This window comes from Ochlerotatus camptorhynchus, unplaced genomic scaffold, assembly GCF_037179485.1.
Source record: "Ochlerotatus camptorhynchus isolate MF236.1 unplaced genomic scaffold, CSIRO-AGI_Acam_v1.1 ptg000105l, whole genome shotgun sequence".
Lineage (NCBI taxonomy): Eukaryota > Metazoa > Arthropoda > Insecta > Diptera > Culicidae > Ochlerotatus > Ochlerotatus camptorhynchus.
In genome coordinates this window covers 477,992-504,841 of record NW_027040595.1, presented here as the reverse complement: position 1 = coordinate 504,841, position 26,850 = coordinate 477,992, and the positions used below count along the sequence as shown (strand labels likewise).

Sequence of the window (26,850 nt, the reverse complement as noted above, 5' to 3'; positions counted from 1 at the left end):
ATTTTCAGCAAGGTCAGGAATGCTCACGAACCCCCGAAAGATAACTTACTACTAATTCAAGGCATTTTCCAAATAAGCATCAATGTTTCATTTTTGTTTTGTTTATCAAATGTTAAATTCAGTCCTCTATATCCGTACTACGCGCGTAAGGCTCAAACCTTTGTAGACTACTCAAAATTACTTGTTTTTATAACTACTACTATTAAATCAAATATTACAAATTCATCATCACCATCGTGACGAACAAAATAATTTTTGCAGTGCTGCAATAATTATTAAAAAAAAAAGTTATAATGACAGCTATCCATACAAAATAAACCATTACATACTTCGTCAAGATACATAATTTTTCAATTAATAAAAATAAATTCATTGAATAACTGTTCAAAAGACAGCTTTAACGTGTGAAATGCAATATCTCTTATAGCGAATTTGTTTTTGATTCAGTATCGGGTATCAAGATTGGGTTTGCTTGTTGCCTTTCAAACGTCAGTGTTAAAGTTTGTTTTTGTAACCTGGCTCGGGTTGAGGTTCGCACTGACAATAAGCTCGGGTTCGCACGGGTTGGAACTGGTTCCAACCTGGATAATAAACAAATTCCCTATTAAATTATGTAGTTGCACCTAATTCGATTCACTTTTTTTTTCCTTAATTTGTTTTCCGTCGATCTTGTTTTTCGTGCTGAGCACCAATGCTAACGACGCCAGGGAGGTAGCTCCCACACCTGGACCCTACCGATCGACCCATCAATGCATGAACCGGGGACCAACGGCTTTACTTCCCTTGCGAAGGAAGGTGTGATCAGAGATGTTATGCCTCAGAACATCCCGGCGGCGCCGACTGGGATTGAACCCAGGCCTGCTGGGGTAAGATGTAATCACGCTTACCACTTAGCACCGGCGCCACTTGAAAGCAAAATTAGTTTTCCGTTTGATTGAACAGTGTAAAATTTTGCTCTCATTTTTGCTGTGTCAACCTTTAAGTCAACAAAAATGAGATCAACTGGAGTTTTCAAAATAAGTTACATCATAACAGCAAATTTTGATTTCAATTTGATCTCCAGCTTTGCTCGGGCAGTGTACCAACAACTCGAAAAGATATCATTTGTTTTTGTTATGAAAAATGTTGAATTATTTAATGTTAAATAGGTCGATTTTATTAATACTACACAACATTGTTAACCCATATTAGCAAATCTGAGCTTCCAAACCAAATATTTCCAACAGGAAGAGAGCGGCAGATGTTTCTAGTTTCAGCACCATCCTAAAGCTGCTTCCTGTGTTCGGTTGTTTATGTTCCCCAAAGTCCTTCTATATTGCATTGTAGTTTCTCTATTTTCACTCTTCCACAGCCCTCAACAAGTCCCATCCAGTTCGGTATAGATCGGCACAAAACAAACAGAACTATATTCTATCCAACTTGGTATGTAGTTTTAGATAGGGTAGCGAACTACTTCGGCCTAATCGTTCATGTTTGGCCTATCAGGCAGAAAACTTAAAATAAATGTACTATTTCGGCGTTAACAAGTTAATTGTGCGTGTGGAACGATACTTTAATTCAAAAGCTACCGTATGAAGTTATTATTATTATTATTTAGCTTTATTTAGGAGGCTTTCAGCCTTAGGCTGGTTCGCCTCCAATAGTATGAAGTTAATAAGAACGCATGAAAGCACCCATTACTCTAAAAAAACAAAAGAAGCACCCCGACCGAATTAATTTTTATCTTCATCCGATAGGCCGAAGTGAATTCAATGGCGTTTCAATACGTTTGGTGCCAAGAAGCAGTGTTAGATTTTTAACAATATCTCAACAATTTGTAACTTTTTATCAAATCTTACCAAGCGCACGGAAGGTAAACAAATTTAGAAGGCACATGCAGTGAAGACATCCCATTTTGTGAACAATCCGCTCGAAAAATAGAGGCAAAGGGTGGGTTGTGCTTACTAGGCTCAACATTAGATCTAAGCCCTATGGTACAGATGAAGGAACGAACCCCTGAAAGCAAAGATCGCAAAAATGAATCCTACACCTACACAGCACACACCTTGCCGGGGAATGATCGTCATACACAATCGGAACCGTTCCGACTCACGTGCACCAAACCAAACAATAATCTCGTTTAACGGTGCCATATGATGATCGACGCACGCGGGGGCAAAACCTGCAAGATCGCACTACTCCCGGAAAGGTGTGAGACGACGATAAAGAGAAAAAATTGGGCGAAGTAGGTAATTCATGTGCCGTTTTGTGTGTGTGTGTGTGCGCGGAACAATGCGGTATAAAATGCACCGCTCTAAACGGAAGTCCATTGATTATGACAGAAGGTGCGGAGGAGGAGAACGGTAGAAAGGAGGTTAAAGGGAAATGAACCGTGCGGAAAGATGGCAAGTTCGTCGCCGAGGAACCCCCAAGGTGGCAACAACAGCAGCCTAAAGCCGATTAATCGGTCACAGCTTGTTGGTGTGGTTGCAAAAGAAATACAATTCGATGGCGTTCTGAATAGGACTGAGTTGCCAGGATTGTTTTGATGTGTAGTTATACTTTTTGCGCAGAATTTTGAAATGAATGCGTTGGTCATACCGATTTTATTTATTTATTTGTCGTCAATCAGTGTAGACCGTTTTACAATTGTTGTCTTAAGTGCTATTTTTACAATTTTGTCTTTGTTTATATTTTTTATAATATGTCTTAAGAACAAGTTAAAACATTACTTCTAGTTGACGTTATGTGAGGAATTAAAATATTGCTTTAATTTGGTTTTTGTCATTTTAAAGTCAATGTTATCGAAGTGCTTATTATATGTATCCATCATTTGGTTCAAGGGTCCAAATTTGGCATAATTCGTACGATGACGATTTGTAGCAAATATATTTCTATTTCGTAAATGCCTAGATGGTGTATATAAATTTAAGGATGACAATAGTTCTATTGAATCAATTCGATGTGATACGATATCGTTTACGAAAGAAATCATAGCAAATTCTCGACGCTCTTTTAATGTTTGGATATTTATGAGCATACACCGAGCTGTGTAAGATGGCAGAGGAAATACGGTCCAACCTAACTTGCGGAGTGCATACAATAGAAACTGCTTTTGAACGGACTCTATTCTTTCTTTGTGTGTGATTGAAAAAGGAGACCAAGCTATGCTGCAATATTCTAATATCGATCTTACATAAGCAATGTACAATGTTTTAATCGTATACGGATCGTGAAAGTTATAGCAGAAACGTTTTATGAAACCAAGCATGTTGTTAGCTCTGTTAATAATTGTGTTATAATGATCGGTGAAAGTAAGTTTTGAGTCCAAAATAACACCTAGATCCCTGACTCTATCACACTTTTCTACGATCTGGTTTCCTAAAGTGATTGTTATATCGGGTAGGATTTGTTTTCTACTAATGGTAATGGAGTTACATTTTTTTTATATTCAATTGTAGCAGGCTTTTTTGACACCAAGTATGGAATATCTGAATTCCCTCTTTGAATGTGATGATGTCTTTGGCATCTTTTATTTCCAAAAAAGTTTAATGTCGTCAGCATATAGTAAAACTTTCAATTTCTTAATAATGAAAGATATGTCATTGACGAAAACGAAAAAAAAAAAGTGGTCCTAAATGGGAGCCTTGAGGAACTCCTGAAGTGACATCAACGGGATTTGATATCTTTCCTTTGTATTTTACTATTTGATGGCGGTAAGTTAAATATGATTCAAGCCAATTGAAGAGTGCGTAATGAATTCCCATTTTTTGAAGTTTAAAAAGAAGCATGGGTATGTCAATTCGATCAAACGCATTGCTGAAATCTGTATACAACGCTTCTACATGGTTTTCATTATCCATTGCATTCAAGGAATAATTAATTAATTCGGGCAAATTCGTAGTTGTTGAACGGCCTTTAAAGAAGCCATGTTGCATAGTAGTTATTCTGTTTTTAATTTGAAGAAGAGTTTTTCATTTACAATCGCCTCGAAAAGTTTCGGAATGCAAGAGATAATAGCTATACCACGATAATTACGTATGTCAGATTTTTTACCCTAGGCACTAAAAACGAGTTTTTCCATATTTTAGGGAAGTTTTCGGATTCCAGTGACATATTGAAAATCCAAAATAATGGAGCAGTAAATTCAATTGCTAAAGTTTTCATAAAAACTGGCGGAACACCGTCAGGGCCAGGACCTTTAGATGCATCTAAATTGTTTAAACCCTTTAAGATATCATGAACCTTGATTTGACTTACGCTGATGTCACTTGAAAATTCTGGATAAGATTCAAAATATTCACGGTCACGGACCTCTTCTGAAAACGTAGTATGAATTTCTTGGAAGAAATTTGCAAATAAATTGCATATATCATCCGAGTTCTCACCTATCCTATCGTCCAAATGCATCTTTGAAGGAAAATTATCAGATTTTAATTTGGTTTTCACATAATTGAAGAAGTTTCTAGGACAAGATTTTATTTCAAGTTCAGTTTTTAAATTATACTGCTCAAATGCCATATTCACGGCCAAATTTAACTGATCGCAAATGTCTAAATAGTATGCCAAAGTTTCTTCACTATTATACTTTTTTATAAAATTTGTGCGCTTTTTGCTTTCATTTTTTGAAATTTTTCAGTTCCCTGTTGTACCAAACTGGCTGTTTTGCATGACTCTGACGTCTTCTTCTTTTAGTTGGCACTTCTTCAAGTATTATTTCAAGCAACACATTGTAGAATACGTCAACTGCACATTCAACATTTCCGGCAGTTCTTAATATTGCTTGTCAATCGACAATGTTCAATATATTTCTAGTGTTATCATAATTTGCTGAATTGTAATCAAAGATTTCATCAAATTCGCAGTCGTTGGTTCTTTCATTTATGTGAACGAATAGAGAATATTCTATTGCTGTGTGAAACATTTCATTTCTTCATATGGGACTTAACGATTCAGTCACACAGAAATCTTCATAAGTATTTGTTAATAAAAGGTCTAAATAACAATTTTGTTGATTTTCCACATGGTTTCCCTATATGCTCCGTATACAACACTTAAACCAAGTCATAAGTAAAGGGCGAACACGAAATTATTCCGACACCGAAAATGTCATGCCAATTTTCTTATAATGTTTAGAATCAAACCAAAATTTTAGGGTAGTTTTATACATATATTTACTTCAAAAATCAAAAGAAAAGTTAATCGATGGAGCCTTGAGTGTAAAATTGAACGCATTTTCGCTTGATGCCCTCCATCAAAGTCTTTACAGTGTCATCCGGTACCAGTTTCTCAGTTTTTTTTTTTTTCCATTTTCTTAACATGTCTTTCTCGTCTTTGACTGTCTTCTTGCTCTTCCGAAGTTCCCGCTTCATTATTGCCCAGTACTGCTCCACCGGGCGCAGCTCTGGACAGTTAAGCGGATTCATGTCCTTTGGAACAAAATGGACAGAATTGGCCTCATACCACTCCAGGACACTTTTAGAATAGTGGCATGATGCCAAATCTGGCCAAAATAGCAGAGCTTCGTCGTGCTGCTGCAAGAACGGCAAAAGGCGCTTCTCGAGGCACTCAGATTTGTAGATCTCGCCATTTACTGTGCCCTTTGTCACGAAAGGCTCACTCCTCAGTCCGCAAGAGCAGATGGCCTGCCAAATGAGATATTTGGAGGCGAACTTCGACATTTTCTTCTTCTTAAATTTGTCGTCCACATCGAACTTGCTCTTGCCGGTGAAAAACTCCAACCCCGGAATTTGCTTAAAATCGGCTTTTATATACGTTTCGTCGTCCATCACAGAGCAGCCATATTTTGTCAGCATCTTCTCGTAGAGCTTCCGTGCCCGAGTTTTAGCCGTCGATTGTTGCCGCTCATCGCGGTTTGGAAAGTTCTGTACCTTGTATGTATGTAGTCCAGCTCTCTTCTTTGCATTCTGGACGTAGCTCTGCGACATGCCGATCTTTTTAGCCAAATCACGGCTTGAGACGTTCGGATTTGCTTTAATCATCCGCTTCACCTTTCCCTCCGTCTTTTTGTTCTCCGGTCCCGGTTTTCTTCCAGCTCCTTTGCCGTGGACCAACGTCAACCGCTCCTGAAACCGCTTCAACACTCTGGAGACGGATGAATGGTGAATGTTCAACATTTTTCACAACTGCTGGTGCGACAGGTCAGGAAATTCCAGGTGTTTGGAAAGAATTTGTTCTCTCAACTCGCGTTGGTTCACCTCCATTTTCGTTGAATCGAAAAACACGACTTCGAGTTTGACAGCATGTACACACATACACATCAATGAGAAAGTGAGCAAAATTTGGTTGATTTTTACCCAATGGTAAAAAAGTTATGCCCTGTTGAATGTGTCGCAATAATTTCGTGTTCGCCCTTTAAAGCATCAAATGCACTATGGATAAGTATAAGAACCTTCGGAAAATATGGGGATTGAAGTCATATGTTCGCTACACCACAAAGTTGACAATCTACAAAATATGGTAGTCCTATACGGCCACGAGACATGGAGTTATTGACGTTTTTTTCTTATGAAAATCCGCCGTTTTCAAATATTGATATCTCTGGTTGGGGCAAACATGCAAAATAGGCCTGTCTCGTACTTGCTTTTTTGCTTTTGCTATAAGTTGCAGCAGCTTTCTGTAAGATGCTGTACGAAAATAATATGGTTGAGAAAGTAAAAAGTATAGACAAGTTCTTACGTCTTTAAAAGTTCTAAAAGTTATTTCCAGACTACTTTGCAGAAAAACTTGAACTCTTGCGCAAAAAGACTGGGATGGGAAACGGATTCGAAACTCAAATGTCATTAGCCAAATACATCCGCAGACCATATAGGTTCACCGTTGTATAATTGGCAATGTACCCATGTACTGAATGGGAATTGTGGGATCGAATCCCACCGGTGCCCTTTGCTTTTTTCGCAAATTTTCTCACACACACGTCTCTTAATGATGATATGTGCTTACCTTTCAGTGTGTTCAAACTTTCTCATAAACAATTAAATTTGCTGCAAAGTTGCTAAGCTGTAAATCAAAGTTGATCTATAAAAATAGTGCAAAAAAACTGGTTTTTAGAGACACCCTAATTCAATTGAGGAAAATTTCTCTAAATCGGTCAATTCAAGATATACAAAACGTTTTTTTTTTTAATGAATTGCAAAATTCTCTTAGTCGCTCCAGTGATGGAAATGTTTGATTTCTTTTCCAAAACTGCAGATGTCTTACCAAATTCTTTATCTGCAAAAACAAATTTGAACTTACACGGAGTATCCCCTTTACGTTTGGCAAGGTAAAAGGTTTAACTCGGAATTGGTCCAAAATGCATTTTTACGTAAGTTTCATCGAAAGTTTTCAACGTGAGTGTGCAGAACTTTCAAACATGTGTATGAATGCTGATGAAATTTTCTCCACTGAATAAACACTCCTTCCAGATCAAAACGCTGTCAACATTTTTTTTTGCTACGACAACTAGAGACGCTACAGTATTTTAAAAGAAGCGGCCATATACTAACTGGAACAGACTTTAGCCATAGAGGTAGCTCTAAGACTAGTAGGTTCCGAAGAAACGTGCTCAACTTTTTGACTCAGCTCTTGTACTATCTTCGGTCCCAAGCTAATCGATGCACCCCTCGAAACATAGGAAAATCCACGAAGCCCTCATTCTATCTGTCAAACTTTCATAGCGAATCAAAACAAACATTGTGTAGTGCTAGAATTTTGACTAGAATGGGGTACGTTAATCAATTTGCTTGAAACCAATATGCTAGTTAAGTAGTGAGCCAATTTAAAATCGTTAGTTTCCACGGGTTGCTTTAGCGGTGGGCGAACGGGGCCACCCAGCACATATTTATTTATTTTATTTATTTATCACCGTCTTCGACTAGCCGTACAGACTGAACTATTTTACTTATAAACTAGAAATTACTATTAATCCTATCTCTGAAAAAGTTTTGACGTAGAACTACGTATTTGTCGACTATACTGGGGTGCAAATCAAAAAATATGTGTGGTAAAATAGTGTTAGGTTTTGAACGCTTGTAACTTTGTCATTTATAGATGAAAATGGAATCCAAATACGCCAATCGATAGGATATTACATTATAAATCTACTGAAATATTTTTTTTTTAATTTTCCACAAAAACATTTGAAAAATAAAACTAATGATACTTTTATCTCTGTTTTCATGAAATAAACGATTTTCCCTAACCCAGTCGTCATAATCGAGTACCATTTGGTTGTACATCGTTCTGCTTGAACCTGAAAAGATATAAAACAGCACTGCTGTCACGCTTTTGTTCATTACCGCTTCGGACGACGTGGTACTTTGTCCTGTAACAAGCAGGGCCAAGTCAGCGGCTAAAGGTGCACGGCGTGATCACATTTCACAATTAGGAATGAGCCTTGGGTCCCGTTTCACTAAACTGAAACGCGAAAAAGTTATATGTGCCAAACCGGTTCATAAGTTGATGGGTCGATAGGTGAGGGAGGTGCATCCCTAGCGTCGGGAGCATTGGTGCTCAGCACGGAAAACAAATCAAGGAAAAAAAAAGTGAACCATAACCGAAACATTGAAATACTTGAAAAATTTAAGATAAAGTATAATAGTCAAAAATGCATGACATACATCAATTTTGCGTGGTTCTACGTCATACTGCGGTCGTGTATAGGACACAAACCTTTAATTTTTAGTCAAGTTTAAATCGAATTCGTCACAGACAACATTGAACAAGCGAAGACACGAATCAAAAGGGTTGGTGTAGCCGTAGTTTTTTTCTGTGGTATGGGACTGCTATTAAAGCTGAGCTCCGAAACCGTCGAGGAGGAATGTTAAGCGGGATCTGTGCGAGAAGTTCAGGGCAATCGATAGATCCTGGGACGGGACTTGACAATCGGGTAGCGATTTCGAGCCAATTTGCTGTCAAATTTGAGCCAGTTGCTGATTGGTCGATTTGACAGTAGCAATCGTGGAATAAAAAGGATAGAGGGATCGCATCAATCTGACTGGCAGTGATGCCGGAACCAATGGTGACGTCAATGGCGTTGTTAATAGTTTATATTTGCGAAAGGAAAGTTGGAAAATAGGGTCCACGGCGTGTTTTAAGAGATGGATATTATTGTTTATTTATGGTTGTTTTTATTGTGTTAAGCAAAAATGATGACAAGGTGCTAAACTGCGGTAGAAACTCCGAATCAAATTAAAATTAAAATAGAAAAATCAGTTTGCAATCCTGGCATCATTGGTCAACTCCGTCAAACACCATGTACTAATTTTCGAAGGGCATTCATCAAAAACATTAAGAAGAGTGAGAAGCTGGATTGTCAAGTCCCGTCCCGGGATAGATCCTCCGATGACATCGAAAATAAATAACCGCTGCATCTTTACTCGTCTGACAGATAGTGGTTCCAATCCCATGAGCTTGCATCGGTCAGAATAAGGAGGAAGATTGGTCGGATCGTTCCAAGGAAGTTGTCTCAGTGCAAACCGTAAGAACCTTTTCTGCACCCGTTCAATCGTGAGAACATGAGCTACATAATAAGGGAACCAAATCGGAGCAGCGTACTCCAGAATGCTACGAACCAACGAGCAATAGAATGTTTTTAAAGCGTAGATGTTGGTGAACTCGGAAGCGTGGCGACGGATGAATCCCAGCACTTCTTATAGGGCAATATAATCAGGAAGAGAAGCTATGACACGATACATTTTTAGGTTATCAGCGAATGAAAGCTTAAACGAGGAAAGCAGCAGACACAGGTCATGGTTACAAATACAAAGATTTGAGTCTCGCGCGCTTATTACGGATATAGAGGACTGAATTTAACATTTAATAAACAAACAAAAATAAAACATTGATGCTAATTTGGAAGATACCTTGCATTAGTAGTAAGTTTTCTGGGTGAATTTCTGGGTTGGTGTTATTAGCAATTGAAAATTGTTGAGGGAATTTATATCTGTAATTGTAACCAGTTCGTTTTTTGTTTGCTAATCTGGTTAAGATGTCATACTTAATTATCATACAGATAAATCTTCCAGCTCAATCCTTTATAGGGGTAAGAGGTGGGACCATCATCATCAATAGAATCAATCAGGAATAGTTTCCAGCGATTTAGGTTAATTGGATAAAATTGCCTGATTACTCCATCAATTAATGCAACTTGCCAGCACTGTCCGGATGCACGGTGCAATATGCATTTTTCCCCCGATGAACCTCATTTCCTGTCCACCTTTCTGCCATGTGCGGAAGATGATACACAAGCAATAAGTGCGGCACGTATTGTGCGTTTTACGGTTCATCAGAGCTCGGCGCTGCACTGTGCTGTAGTCATAGACAGACAGAACATTTGTACATGCGTGCGGTTTCCGATTACCTTCCTCCATCCTTCCAGGCAAACCCAGTTTACTTTGGGATTACTTACTGCAGGAAAAGTCATGTTCTGCCATGTCGTGACCTTTGCCGGCATTACCGTGAAAAGAAAATCTCTCTAATTATAGAAAGAGTGCTCGGCGACAATGATATTTGTATGTATCTCTAGGTTCATTGAGAAAACTCTGCTCACAAGAGGTACGAGACAAAGGCGTTGCGATGCGCTGTGGTTCTGTCGGTGATAAATCGATTGTGGTGACAGAGATGTTTGTGCATAGTGTCTGCTAGATCTAGTTAATTAGAGCCAATTTAAGAAACAAACAATTATAATGACCTTATAGGAAGGAAGTGTCAATGACGTTTGACAAATCGTTTTCGGAGATGTTGACAGCTATGGATATTTATGATGTTTATTGATTTATTCAATAGCAGTTCGATTGCCTAGTTTCATACAACATTTTATTTGAACATAATTTGTAAATCACATACATCCAACATAGTCGAAACCAATATTTTCTGAAAGCCTAATGATACTCTGCAAATTCATCGGCATTCAATTCGAAATTTCTCTGAACGCTTTATTTGTTTTCATATTCGGCTGTTCCTGAAACATTTCTCGATATCTTTCGATTTTTATATTACTTCGATGGAACGTAACACGGAACAGATGTTTCCGTTTTTCTCGCTTCTTCAGCAGGCTTCAGTGTCGGTGTTTCGCTTTTATCCTTGAAGCCTCTAATGTGTATGTATTTTGAGGTGTTCCTCGAAGTATGTGTGTTTATAGGAAATGAGCGAGAATGGAGCCTGTTGTGGTTAAACATTCTTCGGCTGTCTTCCTCCGTTCCGGGACACCATAAATAATAAATTAAAGGACATTAAACGCACGTGTCCCTGTAGAAGCTGTGCGGGCCTTGAATATACACCATACACATATTAACTATACCAGCTTTCGGTACAACACGTGCTAATGGAGGCAGCCGGGAAAGTGGAGAGAGAAAAAACCGAAACAACTCTGTCACGGTGGCGGCCTCAAATATTTATCAACTGCACTTGCCCGAGACCAATTTTCGAGGCGAGGTCCCGATAATTATGACCAATTTTCGATCGTTACTGGATCCAATTATTATGGCATCGTTTCCTAGGATACCTACCGACGAACATACCCTGTATACTGACGGGAAATTCATCATCGACTTCTGGCACGAGAGTTAGCAATGCTGCCTTGTTCATTATCTTGGCGGTACCAATTATCATGAGATCCTGTTTGTAAGTAATATGTAAGTCCAATATAGTTTTTGAGTGTGATGATGCATTGATGTTATATTTGGGTCGATATAGTGCAATGCACCTTTTATACAGGAAATTCACATGTCATACACATGTATTCTCAACTTGTGTAGCACCCGCAGCAATCACTCGATGATCCAAAGATAGTATCAATGTTGCTCGGAATAATGCCAGTGCTGTGCAATTTTAAAGTGCAGAAAAAATGTTTAGAATGGAAACTGGTTTATTGTTCCCAATTAAGTTGGAGTACTTTTGGAATGAACCGCAAGTATTTCGAATTTCATGTGTAAAATATAAATAATAGAGAGACACGCGCTCGGGGAAAAAATCTTAAGATCCGTTAACTATTTACAAAAAAGTTACAATAGTTTATTTTTCGAGGTATTTTAAAAATATTGGTAAGGTTATGATCTTTTTACTTGCCATTACTTACTTCGGTCCAACCCCAATATTTGCCCTTATGGTGAGAAAACCACTCTGAAAGTTTCTGCTCATTTGGTAAGAGGATGAGCTGGTGCTTTTAGTTCAAAGTTTATTAGAGGTTGAGGTTGAAATGTATGAGAAAATTATACCCTTGAGGTCGTAGAAGAATAACATTATTTTCAAGAATTAACATGTTAAATTTGTTGTTACATTTTTATTGATTTAACCTGAAAGGATCTTCATATTTGATTAATGGTTTAGTAATTTGTTTTAGGTTTTTCATTTAAACAGTAATTTACAGTATTTCCCTTTCTAGGCATAGATCGAATTGAAATATAGGGGGCGACCCCGGCGTAGTGGTTAACATCCATACCTCTCACGCCAAAGTCACGAGTTCAAACCTCACCCCCGGACAAGTCATGAATGACCTAAGAGTTTTAAAGTGACTATAATAAAAAAAAAGAATTGAAATAAATTATAACCTACCTAACCACAAATAACTTAATCTAACGTGCAAGATCTCTTTTGATCTGATGATTTGAACTCAGACAGGTGTTGAAACTTTCCGGGATGATCGTTCTCCACTCTTCCAGTGTCTGAAGACAAATCAGGCGATGGACCTCAGAATTTCGAGTCCGTGGAGGACTGTTCAGGATCATCCTAAGGATCTTGTTCTGGATCCTTTGCATTTTGAGCTGCTTTTTTTTTGCTTAAAGCCTGAAAGTTATTTTTTAGCTGAATAAGCATATGTTTGCCTGAACAAGCTCTTATTCCGGTTCCAATGTTTGTTGGGGAACTCAATTACGGGAAGGATGATTTACTTGTGGATAGCAAGATTGTTTTTAAGGGAAAGGGTGGATTTCCTGTTGATAAGCGGATACAATGATCTTATCAAGATGTTACACTTGGTGGATGTTTTGTTCACATGGGATCGGAACAGCATCTTTCTATCAAGGGTGAATAGACGACTTCTCCTACTTCACTTTCAGCTGCCTAACAGCGGTCCTTTGCTTTTAGCGGGGAGGATGAGCAAGGCTCCTTTATCGGAACCCCCCCGGCGACGATGGTGACGAATCACCGAACCAACTACTCGCCGTAGATGGACCCGGTAGTCACCGCAGTGCACTACCCAGGCGAACGTTCCTTCGGTTCGGACTGCTTCGTCCCTCCTTGGCTCTTAACTGCGGTGGCGAGACTGGCTCTACTGGCTGAGCCACCGCAGTGAGGACGGTGGGTGTTCGGGATCCTTGGTGGTTAGCGGGGAAGCGAAAGAATCCTTTACGCTTAGCTTCCCTCGGTGGCGATCCGACACCCTTCACTAATGCAGCTTACGTACCACGGCACTTTTCGGGGAAACACCGTCACTTCCACGCGATGATGCTGGGAACTATCCCTCCAGCGGACACACGCCACGAAAACGGCACTCCAGCTATCGTTTCCACTTAAACGGACGGGGCAAAAAACGCGTCGATTTCCAACCGTGGCTCGTAACTTTCTCCTGTTTTCCGTATTAGCTGACAATCACGGACAATACAGCAACCGCCATCGTTCTCCTGCAACCGCGCTCGACTGTCATGCTGCTTATGTTTTTCGCCTTCTTTTGCAGCGGGAGGTGAAATGGGACCTAATTTATTTCTAACGCGAGACAATTTGAACCAATAATTTTTACACTACATTCTAACCCGAAAAACATGCCTACACGAATAAAATCTACTCAGAAAACAACAAATTAAAATATTTACAAATAAAGCAGTGGTGAGTATGTTGCCGAGCGTGCGACCAAAACAAAAACAAATCATAACAGACAAGGCACACGCTCATGGCAAACACGTTAAAAGGGGGGGGGCGGGGTTATTAATTGTCACCCTAGACGAGGGTTACATAATCTGTCCGACAAGTAGTTTTTTTTTATGATCTTAACAAGGATTTGGATGTTGTATCGATGCAGCTTTTACACACGGCCATCATGCATTGTGGAACGCTTTCTGAACGTCTAACGTTCATGGCCGAAAAGAAAACGGCCTTAGAACGGAGTTGATCCGTCTGATGATATGAGCGAGTTGGCTTAGTATCAATTTTTCGAGTAGTTTCGAACCAAGGTTCAGAGAATTAGTCACCCGTCTGGATGCTGGCACGTTTTCATCTCTGGCCCAGGATATTGCCTACTCCAGTCGATATCTTCGGTCGTGGTGTCTTCGAAAGTTACAAATTGTTACAGAAACCAACGGAGAAAGCCAAGGAACTGATTTAACGGTAACGACATTTAGTGCAATTCAACGGACAAGATTGATTACGCGCAAAGTCTCGATACAGTGTTGCCGGATGAGAGTGAGCTGATTGAATACTCTCGTGAGGACTGCTGAAGTAGCGTCAATGCAGCAGAAGGTGCAATTGGGCTCGTGGAGAGGAATTGACGAGGAGTGTCAGATGGTTTTAGACGAGGAGAATGCTGCCAATTTGACCATAGCCTATACTCAAAAAAATTCACAAAATTTCATGACTTAATTCTACACTTATTGTAAATCACATCCATTTCATGTGTGAATTTTGTGCTATCTATCGATTCGAATTGTAACTCACTTGGATTCTATTTGGCTCACATGGTGATACCATAAGCTTTGCACATCATAGTGCAATATTCTACAACATTCCACTTTATCGACTTCTACCGACTCTAAAAACAATAATCGACAAATTAATAAACAAAGCTAACTTACACGTGCCTTTTTTTTAATTGGTCTCTTTTGGGATTCAATCTTGGACTGTTGGGGTGTGCTGCTACGGACAAGTACGAAGAGAAGTTCGATCTCACTGAGCCACGGTTGTTCTCATATATGAGGTTGGTTGATAATGATGTATTGAACAAAAAAAAACGAATACGCCATTTTGAAAAATCAGACGAGAGTCAAAATTGCCGAATTCCGGCACAAACGGTACATTTCCCCTAGTGAACAATTATGGGAAGTTTCATGGAAAATTAAAATCGATTTTTCAGTTGGCGTGGAACTGCATAGAAGAGTGACGCAGAATTTGAAATGTTTGCATCCATTGCTGATCAGGTTTCCAAAATTTGAACTCATTTTATAAGAAACTGACTTGGTACAAACCTTTTGAAGTTTTTATGGAAATTACTATGGGAAAACTAAACTTTGTATCCATTGTCTTCTAAACGTTTTCCATATTGCTCTGAAATGCACTTTACCTCTCTTTTTACCCTTCTTACAAAGAAGGGTATAGATATCACTTGAAAAACCGACTATCGATCCGAGGCCCGGAGGGCCGAGTGTCATATACCATTCGACTCAGCTCGACGAGATCGGAACATGTCTGTGTGTGTGTGTGTGTGTGTGTGTGTATGTGTGTATGTGTGTATGTGTGTGTGTATGTAACGAAATGAATGCGCTCACGTTTCTCAGCAACCGCTCAACCGATTTGGACAAACTCGGCGCCAAATTATAGGTCTTGGGGTCCCATTGAACGCTATTGAACGGTTTTGGAATCGGTGAACCGGTTCCGGAAATATGGCCGGAATAAGATCCGGTGAATATGGGCCTTCACGCTGGATTTAACGGAAAACGTATCAAAACCATCATGCGACACATCAAATTACTACAGAATTCAAAAATAAGATCAATGCAAGTCGTGTTAAGTGTTCCAGACCACATTGGACACACTTGGACATGTTCCGGGTACCCCGGGGAAGTTGCTTGAATATGAATTGAATTAAAACCCATTAAATCACATTAAAATACGATGATAAGGTGATTGGTAGCCTCACCAAATAGACTACACCCGGATATATTCCGGGTACCCCCAGGCAGTGGCGTAGCGTCACTGGATGACACGGGGGTGGGGGGCTTGGTCACTGATAATGACAATAAAATAAATAAACTTGAATAAGTAAGAAGTGTCTGATCACACCATAGGTGGATAAATTCGGGTTTTTGAAAGGGTTTGAACAAAACATGGAATGTTTTCATCAAAAATAACTTCTAAATATATTCACCTTTCCATTCGTACCGTTGAATTTGATAAAGAGTCAAACAATGTTGAGAAATTATTAAAAATCAAACACTACTTCTTGATTCTAAATTCGTCCTACAAGTTTCAATTCCATCCTATCGCATTGAAACGCCATTAGAGCAGTTCCACACAGATTCGCAAATCGTTTCGGATCGACCTTTTACGATTATGATGAAACTTTGCACAGTTGTTTGTTATTGCCCAACATGCCATTTTACATATATGGTTCCCTAGTTTTGCACACGACTAACACTTGAAAAGGGCTTATGCAAAAATGATACGCATCAATAGAAAAATATATATCTCGTGAACGATTTGTTTGATCGAGATGGTGTCTTAGAAGAAGTTGCGGAAAAGTATTGTGCCGTCCAAGAATAGATATACACTGTAAAAAATTATAATTAAAAAAAATCAAAATTATCAAAATTATCAAAAAAAAATTAAAATTACTCAAAATGCAATTTTTTTAATTTTTTTTTCTTTTATTTATTTTGTAGATTATATAAAGTAATACCTACTGGCACTGTACATATGCTGGGCAAAACATAAACAAAAAAGTTATGAATTATTCGCATAATTTGAGCAATTTTCGCTCTTTTGAGATGTTATTCTTGAGTGTTCAATCTTGAAAATATGTTTAACAAAAAGCCAAATAAATTTCCTTAAACTTTGCTGTTCACAGTTTTTTAATCATAATGAGTTAAGATATAATTAATTAGCTAAACTTGCTAGCCGTATATGGGGCCAAACAGAAAAATACACTTTTTCCATACCGTCTCTTACTCATAATTAATTTGTCTTTTGAAGCCAAATAAATTTCACTTGCTGCATTCCTTGACATTGAAGGTGCATTCGATAATTCATCTCACGATTCAATGACTACAGCTATGATGAAACGTGGTTTCGATCAAAGCATTGTAAATTGGATCAATGAGATGTTATCAAAAACGAGAAATATCAGCAAACTTTGGAAGCTCACTCATCAGTGTCAGAGCAACCAAAGGATGCCCGCAAGGAGACGAAGACCTCTATTGTGGTCTTTAATAGTTGATGATCTTCTCAAAAATTCAATAGCTCAAGGCTTCGAAATAGTTGGCTTCGCAGATGATATATTCATAATTGTACGTGGCAAATATGCTTGTTTTATCGCTAACAGAATGCCAGGGCAGTAGCGATCACTGCTGTCAGAAATAGTGATTTTAGTGACCATGTTGAATAAATAAGTGACCAAATAGTAACTTATAGTTGTAAAAATAGTGACTTAAAAGTTTGATGTTTTAGACTCATTATCCCATAAACACGTATGTACGATATGAACCTTTAAAGCGAACGATTCAATAGAAAGTTTATAACTTAATCCACGGTATTAGTCACGGTGTCTACTAACTTCAAAAATCTGGAAAACCGGGAATCCTCAGGAATTTTTTTGTTTCCTTAAAATACCTGGAAGTCTCAAAGAATTTAAAAAAAATCTTTCCACGGATAATTTAAAGAAAATAATGAATTTTAAAATACAACCATTTAATTTTTCTCGTTATTTTCATTCACCATTGAACTTTAAAGATTCACAGTGGATTAATCTTCAGTAAGAAATAAATTTAAACAAAAAAAATATTTTTTATGTTTCTGAAGTTTTCGAAGTTTTTTAAATTTTTGTCTCTGCTCGGCAATTGTGAAACCCAGAGTTTTTTTTTCTTCTGTTCGGGACCTAACACCACTGCGACCAGTACCACTGTACTTTAATTCGTCTTTCGACATTGGCTGATAGAAGGATTCTTCTGCAACGGCTGTTCATACACACTTAAAATTTTTCGCCGAGATTCCAACAGCCGAGTAGTTCTGCAATTTATTTTGCTGAGATTCAGTAAAACAATTGCCGAGACTCAGCTAACAAATATCATTTTGCTGAGATATCAGCTAACAAACAGATATTTTGCATATATATCAGCAAAAGTAAATGCCGAAGTAATCGGTTGTTGGAGATTTTACCGATCTAGATTAAGTGTGTATTCGACATTCTGGACAACAATGTAGATTGTGCTGAACTTCTAGGGAAAATCCAGTTCAATTCACCGGCTAGGCAGACGCGACAAAATGACCTTCTCCGTATTCCTCAGCATCGTACACTCTACGGTCAATACAATCCACTGGATGTTTGCTGCCATGATAAAAATAGGATTAGTTCTTTAACTAGACATTAATAATTCTATCTGCGCGTTTTTATTATACGAAGACAAGTAAATAAAAAAATAAATAAATATTTGATCTATTGTAGTATATCCCGTGTCCTTAGTTTAATGCATGTCGTATTACTTCGTCTCTATTGATAAATGATGAAGAATTAGATTTTTTTACAGTTGTCATTTTTGCATTTATCGCAAGGATCCGACTCTAATTGAAAGGTCCCGCTATTTATACCCATCGGAGTGTTGAAACACCCTCCAAAGGCGCGCTCCTTTGTCAGTCAAAATTGGATTCTTTAGCAACAAATTAAGGAACGACACCGATAATGACCATGCATCAGAACCCTAGTCTTAATCACTTCAAACTAGGGAACAACGAATAGAAGATTAAGAATCACATAGATGAAGATTAACTAACGCATTTTTTTCTTGTTTCAAGATCATCCTCGGTGGAAAAAGCCGCGTCTTGTCACTATAAACAAGGCATAAAAAGTAACAAGGACTAAGATGTGTTCCTTTGATTACTGAAAAATCCTGTTCCCCTAGTTTGAAGTAGTCAGGACTAGGAATCGGTGGTAGATCTTACATCCCGTAACGTACCACGAAAAAGTGATCTACCCACGTTACGGGGCTAACATAGAGTTGCTTATGGTGCATTGGTCAGGTTGGCAAAAACAAAAGAGAGTGTTGCTCAGAGAAAATTAGAAAAACTCCAAAGGTTAGTAGGGTAATTGATTCTGGTTGGACCTATCAAAAAACTGATGATGGTTGGACCTATTTGTTCAATCGCTAGTTTAGTCAATCTTCGCTAAGTTTTTATTTTCAAAGATCACTTTACTATCATAAAAAACTCTTTTTCTTCAAATTGCATGGGTGTTTTATTGAAAAAACTTGAAAACAATTGAGTTTCAATGTGTTTTCAAAACAGTTCACTTTTCACGCATTAGCTCGTCATCATGCCTTACTTTCAAACATACAAAAAGGGAATATTTTGCACATTTATTTCTATTTTCATACAGTAAAATACTGCTTTAAGGTGTAAACAACACGTTTGTACGCCATTTATCCATTGGTTTCACTAAAATGTTTGAATAATTGACGAAATTCGAATAGATAAATATGATCATGGTTGGATCTACGCATGATGATGGTTGGACCTATGTGTTTCCTAAGACGGCCGCTAGGTGCGCTTCGGTTTGTCTACATCCTTCATGCGCAGCTGATTTGAAATTCGATTTAGTTTTTTCCGAGTGATCAGTTTCTTCGATTGAAAAAATGGCTAAAGAAAAGAGTTATACGGTCGAAAATCTTCAAGAGGCTTTTCTTTTAGTAAGAAATAAATCACTTACCGCGTATCAGGCACAGAAAAAGTACAATATTCCGAAAACGACGCAAAAATTAAGGGAAGCCACGGCAAGAAATATGGAAGGGAAATAGTGTTGAGTGTTGATTTGGAGAACCAGCTAGCGGATTGGGTTTGTATGTGCGCTGCTTCTGGCAGTCCCAAGATGGCCAAAAAGATCTAGGAAGCTGCTAAAGACCTTGCGTCACTAGTTGGGCGTAAATTTAAAGGAGGAATTCCATCGTCAGGTTGGTTGAAAGGGTAATCACCGATTTCCGAACTACCACGGAAGCGCCGAAAGAATCTGTTAATATGAATTTACATTAAGCACTTCTCATACACCTTCTATGAGTGAATTAACTTGAAATAAAATGTTAACAAACTAAATATTGCTAACTGAAACTTATTTCCGAAAAAAAAGTCCTAGGAGAAAAAGAACTATAAAATCGGAATTAGGTTCTGATATTCTGTCTTTTTAAGCCCCTAAATTCCCCGGAGGCACCCAGAACATGCCCGGAAGTGGCCAATGTGGTCCAAGGCACTCAATTTTGTTAGTGATCTTGTAATCGAATTTGGAAGTAATGTGAAGTGTCGCATGATAGGTTTTATTCCTTCCTTTGCGTGGAAAGTGAACTTTTTTTAAAAACGAAGTTAAGCTCAAATTTTTTGATTTTTTTAAATAGCAAATTCATAAAAACTGTATAAAAAGAGTTTTTTCATGATACCAATAACCTCTAAACAAAGTTTTTGAACAAATATGGGCTAAACTAGCATTTGCAAAAATAGGTCCAACCATCATCATTTTTTAGGTCCAACCAAGATCAGTATAGGTCCAACCAACATCATAATTCTTTGCTGAATAAAAACGTTTTATAAAATCATTTGTTCATAATATTTAACTTTTTATGTTATTATTAGAAACAAGAAAGGTAGATCTTTCCCCCAATCACGCATTTTTCATAATTATATGTTGAATTCATAAAAAAAAAATACGATATGAATATTGACGTCGTGTGAAACCGGCCTAAATAGGTCCAACCATCATCAGTTACCCTAACTCTCTTTGATGCTTTGCTTTATATGCTACCATTGCCTCAATTTGTACAATTAGAAGCCGTAAAGTGTGCTCTAAGGATGACAAGGTCAGTGAAACTCTTTCAAGGAGACCTTAGAGGACATCTTAGGATTCAAAAAACTGTTAGTATCAACTCTCTAGTAAGGCACAACAAAGACTGGATGGAGAAAAGATACAATTTCAATCGACTTTTTCAAGTATTTGACCCTAGGCGTAATTCATGGCAATTTAGTGGTCCGATTCTTCGTCCAGGATCGATTGTTTTTCATACATATGGTTCAAGATTGAACAATCAAGTGGTGGCAGGAGTAACTAGACCAGGGATAGACATATCGGTTCCTGTGGGCAGATGTCCAACTCTGTGTTCCAAACTGAAATCCAAGCAATTTTAGAGTGTTCTATTATATGTTTGCAAGAGTTCAAATATATGCATAATGTCAAACTTCTCTAAATGCTTTAAAACCGACGACATGTACATCAAAACTTGTCTGGGAGTGTGTTCAATCACTTCAAAAATCCTTCCTGGTCATTGAGGGATTGACGGAAATGAAAGAGCTGATGCACTAGCAAGACTCGGATCTTCCCATAAGTTCATAGGGCCAGAGCCCTTTTGTGGCTTATCGGCTGCATCTTTTATAATGGAGCTAAACCGTGGGAATCTTCAAAAGTGGAGGAAAACTGGAAGAACACTGCCATTGCTAGGCAGTCGAAGCGATTCATTAATCCAAACATTTATGTGACCCACAAAATACTGGAGCTTTCTAAAAAAGATTTTAGCACTTATACAGCTCTTATAACAGGTCATTGTCCGAGCCGTTATCACTTGAAGCTGATTGGAAAACTTCAAGATGATGTATGTCGTTTCTTTGGCATAGAAAAGGAAGGCTCGGAACATTTGCTATGCCACTGTCCGGCAATTTTCAATAAAATGCGTAAGTTGATATAACCCTTTGACATTAAGGCAGTTCACTTTATTCGACGTGTAATGCCTTGCTGGGATAATTATATTAGTCAAACAATGGCGATCACTCCTAATAATAGTGATACGGAATCTTGATATAGCTGGGGAATATATCACAATGGATCAGAAAAATGGTAGCAGTAGTGAAAATACCTGACAACGATTTAAAAAAATTAAAAAAAAAGTTGTTTCTAACCAAATGAGTTCATATTTTCGAGGCTAATCAGAACCCGATTTGGAATAGTTTTAGCACAGTGGAGCAAACATTTCAAATTGTGCATCAGTCTACTGCTCAGTATAAAAAGCCTAGAAGGAGAAGACCATGACAACTTTACAGAACCCCGACTCTTTGATTTAAAATAATTAAAAAATTAAAAGCTTATACACAGGCATCATAAGCTATTGACTGTGATATTGGAAAATGAACTGTTTAACGTTGGAACCTTCTGCCTGCGAGTGTTTTACTCCCAAACCGGTTCAAAATTACTCCCATCTGATTCAAAATTCACAACACGACCCATTGTTCTAAATTAATGCTAATTTGTTACCCTTAAATAACCGGCTGACTGTTTTTCTCCTCCATAGACAACTTCGATTCCACTTGTGTTGTGTTAGTCAGGACGTGGGAAAGTTAAACAAATGAATTATCACCACAGCTGGTTCGAGTGTACTTAGCGCAAACACAGAAAAAAAAGTAAAAACAGATGATAATAAAAGGAACAATCAGCCACAAGCAGAGCACAAACCAGTGATGATAATGAGAAACCAAAAAAAAAAAAGAACGTCGAAGCAAGTCAAGGAAAAGGAAGGTGTGCGTCGGCGAGATCCACACACCTCTCGTCTCTACTGACTGGACGACCCCGAACGGCGGCGGCTACAACCACGGTCGATGACTAATGCAACTCGGCGCTGAAGACGGAAATGCGCAAACAGCGACTGCAATATGTGTGTTGTGTGAATAACACGATCGATCGACAACGACGACGACGACGACGACGGCGACGGTGCGAACCCTTTGCCAGACAGCGACTCTATACTCAGCCCACTCGTCCAGACGCGTCGTTCGTTCTCCGTCTGCGATCCCTATTCAGTCAGTGTCATCCCGCCCCGTCCCGTAGCCCATTTATTGAGTAGCAGCAATGAGGTGGATAACGAAGAACGGATGTAAGACCCACGTGTCTTGACGCGGTGTAGGATAACCGGATGTAATGGGGCGACGAAGGCAGGTGGAGGTTCTAGGGAGCTGTCATCAATAATAGGACTGATAATGTGCGTCTGTTAAGTTGATTTTCAATGGTTTTTGTTTTTTATTAATGTTTTCTTTTCGGTGATTTTTTCCTCGTTTTGCATATACTTTTTTCGCATACAATAATTTATTATAAATACATCCTATTAGATTATTTTTTTCTTCTGTCGGTATCTCTTAATTATGCGAGACAGTTATACGATTTTCCCACAGTTTCACGTAATCTTCAGGAAAATGAATGCGTTTTTTATAGTTTTATTTTCTCTCTCGTTAGTGTGTTACTGGCAGTGTATTTTTTTTACGAAAAAATGTTCTACGAAAAGCACATTGACCCAGATTCGTTTGTACTTCTTCGAACAGTGGATTTCAGGGGAAGTGGAGGGTTACTTTTTGGTTTATTTCTATTTGGTAAGGCATTTGATTCAATCTTCTTTTAATTAATTATTATTATTGGAGGGTACGCAAACATTTCCCGTGGAAAGATTCGTTCGTGCTAATTTTTCGGTCGTCCCGGAATAATTTACGATATAAAAAAATAAATAAATCTTCTTTGGCTTTTCCTATTTTTAAAAACAAAAAAAAAATATTATAAAGACGCAAAAACAATTAGGATTGTGCTCAACAGAATCGGTTTCGATAACAGCAGGTGTGGGATCTGAATTCCACAGGGGGACGTTTTTCACTGTTTTGACGGCAACTGTATTTTGTTGATTGCATGATTAGACAAAAATAATAAATAAACACTAAATTTCTTTGTGATTAATGACTTGAATAAGTTGAGTGTGTATTTTTTTTCCTTTTCTCTACAATACTTTTTGATCTATTCTCTTCGAAAGGGTTGGATTTGCTCAGGTTAATTTAATAATAATAATAATTAATAATAATAGTTTCATAGAAATTGACTAGAATTATTGATTTCCTCTTTCAGCAGTAATAATATGCAGTATTAATAGGATTTTTAATATTCATTTTATTTAAATTCAAAGAGCCTAACTAAAATGTTTACTCGTATTCTTGCTTTCTCTTTTTGGAACGGAAGATATTGCTACCTTCTTGCATTGAGTTTAGTGAGAGTGAATGTACAGTGTGTTTGCATTTTCATTAATTTCACTAAGAAATTTGCAAAAGTGTTTTTTTTGGGTTCGACTCGGATTGGTTTAGATTCTATAAAAAAAAAATATTTACAAAAAAGTGTACTGGACTTTGACAGGAGATCAACGGCTCCTTCGATTAATCGATATTTGCTAACTATGATCATCGCATTTCAGGTGATTTGCTTGAATGTCATTTACAGTCTTTGGTATCTTGGACCGAAATGGAACGCTCCACGGTACAATCAAAGTGACTCGTGCTTGACGGAGGGGAAGGACGAAAAGTGGATCAGTTCATACTCCTTCGAGAGTTTAAATTGGGAAAAAAAATTTAAAGCACTTTATTCTATCCAGTGATGTACTCTTACGTATTCAATTACGATGTGCGCACGCAGCCAAATCGATTGTCGAGCTAACCTTTCGCATTATCTCCGTTTTTCAAGCCTTACAAAAAAAATCACACATGTCTAAACCTGATCATCAACCACATCCGCGTGCGGCGATCAGACTGTCGAGGTCACTGAGCTTGCCAACTTTTCCTTTTCTCTCTACTTAGTTCATTACGATCTCGATTCAAGACTTTAGTTCCTACCAAATTCCCGAAGTTCTCGTTAAATATAAACATACGCAATACAAAATAAGTCTATACACAAATCACAACTTTTTCCCCGAGGCCCTCTCAGTAGTTCAATTCCACGTGCCACAGCCTCGACTTTCAATTTTCCTCCTAACTTCGACGCACCTTTCGCTCACTTTCGAATTTTATACTCACTGGTTCGTTGCCCCGTTCGTGGTTCCTCATCGAAGCCGTAAGGACGGACAGTTTGCGTTTAGAACGCTTCCGAACGCTATCGAGTTTCCAAGCCGATCATGCGTACTCGGTTTAAAATCCAAAATTGTTGAAAAGATGCTGCTTCAATACCTGCTCGCCTTCCTCCTCTAGCCTCTGCACGGTGACGGTGTTGAGCAGGTTGAACACGATGGCAAAGATCGTACAGGCCGCGTACACTCCGAGCGCCACCCACCAGAGCAGTTGTTCGTGCAGTTTCTGCTCGAAGTTTTTCAGCACCAGCAGCCCTATCGTGAGGCCCGCCAGGGCACCGGTCAGATGCGCCACATACGACACCGATGGGGCACCGCTTTCCGGTTCTACCGCGTACCGGGAGTAGATCGCGAAACCGACGTCGCAGGATGCTGCATTTGTGTTTGGTGGGAGAGAGAGAAGGGGAATATTTTGATTAGAAGTCGTGAATGTATGAGGTAGATTTGCGATAAGTTCCCGCGATCCCGACGCAGACACTTGGCAAAATATGATATGATTTAGAACACTTCCGATAAGTTGACAAACCGATAAGTTATCCAATCTAAAACCCTCGATACACTGGACGGAAACGGATTGGAAGTGGAACTCTCGATACTTCTGAATTTCGTTAAAATCCAAGAACTCCCGAAAAGTCTTGGAACTCTCGAAAGCCGGAGTGTCCGAAACTGAAGTTGAAATTCTTTGAAAAGTTACTGAGCACATTCACACTTTACATTTCATGTGTTCCAGAAATTTCCCGAACTAAAATTTCAGCACATGCGATTTTTTTCTTTTAATTTTGGATATATCAGTATGTATATCAGAAGTCTAATTACTCTGAGGACTTTAAAAATTATAAAAACTTTGGAAACACCAACATCTCAAGAAATTTCCTAAGCTCACGAAACAGCAAAAACTTTCGAAAGTTTCCGGTTCTGGCAATTCTCAAAGTGATTGGATTTTATGGACTTTCAACAGTTCAGCAGATCCCCGAAGTACAAAAAGCTTACGAAAACTATTTATCCAGTCCAGTTCCGGAAGTATTCTCGAATTTCCGGGAAATATTTAAGTTCCAATTTTTCCGGAATACCAGGAATTTCAGAGTTGTTTATTTGCCCGGTTTTTATTTTATTTGAAAAGTTTCAAAATCTCCGACTATTCCTGCAGTTTTAGAAGTGTTAACAGCGTATTTCTTCCATTTTCAGGAGTTCTTACGGATGATTTTAAAACCCCCGTCAAAATCACCCTTCTAGTGACATCCAGAACTCTTCACATTTCGTGACCACCCAGAAATCCGAGAATATCTAGAACTCTAAAAACCAACTTTTGAGAGTTTTTAGAGTATGGAGAAATCTAAAAATGCTGGATGATTTCAAAACCCTTACCCTCGATACTTAAGAAAATTTGAAAAGTCTATAAGCCACAAGAATTTCAAGAATATCAAAAACCCTAAAAGCTAACAGCCAACCTCAAGGCTCCCGAAAGCTCTTCCAGTTCTGGAAGTCTTCGGAACATATTTCTCGCACTTCTGGGAGTTTTTGGAGTATCGAGAGTTGTGATTTTGGAACCACTGGTACTCTCGTCTCGTACTTTCGGAACTCTAGTGTTTTTTAGAACTTTAAAAAGTCTTTTAACTACCAGAAATCCGAGAATTTCGAGAATCCCTAAAACTAACAGCATCAAAGCTTTCTGGAGTAGAATATCAAATATCGAGTACTCTACTGAGTTCTGGAACTCTCAAAAATCTATAAGCTATCAGAATTCCAAGAATATCAAGAACCCTAAAAACTAACAACCTCAGGACATCCGAGAGTTGCTTCAGTTCTGGAAGTATTTGGAACTTATTTATCGCACTACTGAGAGTTCTTGGAGTATCGAGAGTTATTAGACTTGCAGGTGATTTTGGAACTTCCGATACTCTCTATAGTTTTAACTACAAAAGCTTACGAAGTTCCAGTAGTTTTCAGAACTCTTAAAACTGCATAAACTTCCCGAAATTCAAGAATTCTCAATACTACTTCCAGTGTTCTAGAAGCTCTAGTGACCGCATGATTTCTAGCATTTCGAGAGCTTTTAGGA

At 38.3% G+C, this 26,850-nt stretch overlaps 1 protein-coding gene across 2 annotated transcripts in view; it reads right to left on the bottom strand.

Annotated features, from left to right (window-relative positions):
- Positions 1-22,915: 22,915 nt before the first annotated feature.
- The window catches only part of stet (stem cell tumor), a 300,983-nt gene continuing 297,048 nt past the window's right edge, over positions 22,916-26,850 (bottom strand). For both annotated transcript variants that reach the window (XM_065219503.1, XM_065219504.1), the window contains one exon: positions 22,916-25,163. In XM_065219503.1, the coding sequence (XP_065075575.1) occupies positions 24,853-25,163 (311 nt within the window). In that variant the 3' untranslated portion in view covers positions 22,916-24,852. The remainder of the gene's footprint in view (positions 25,164-26,850) is intronic.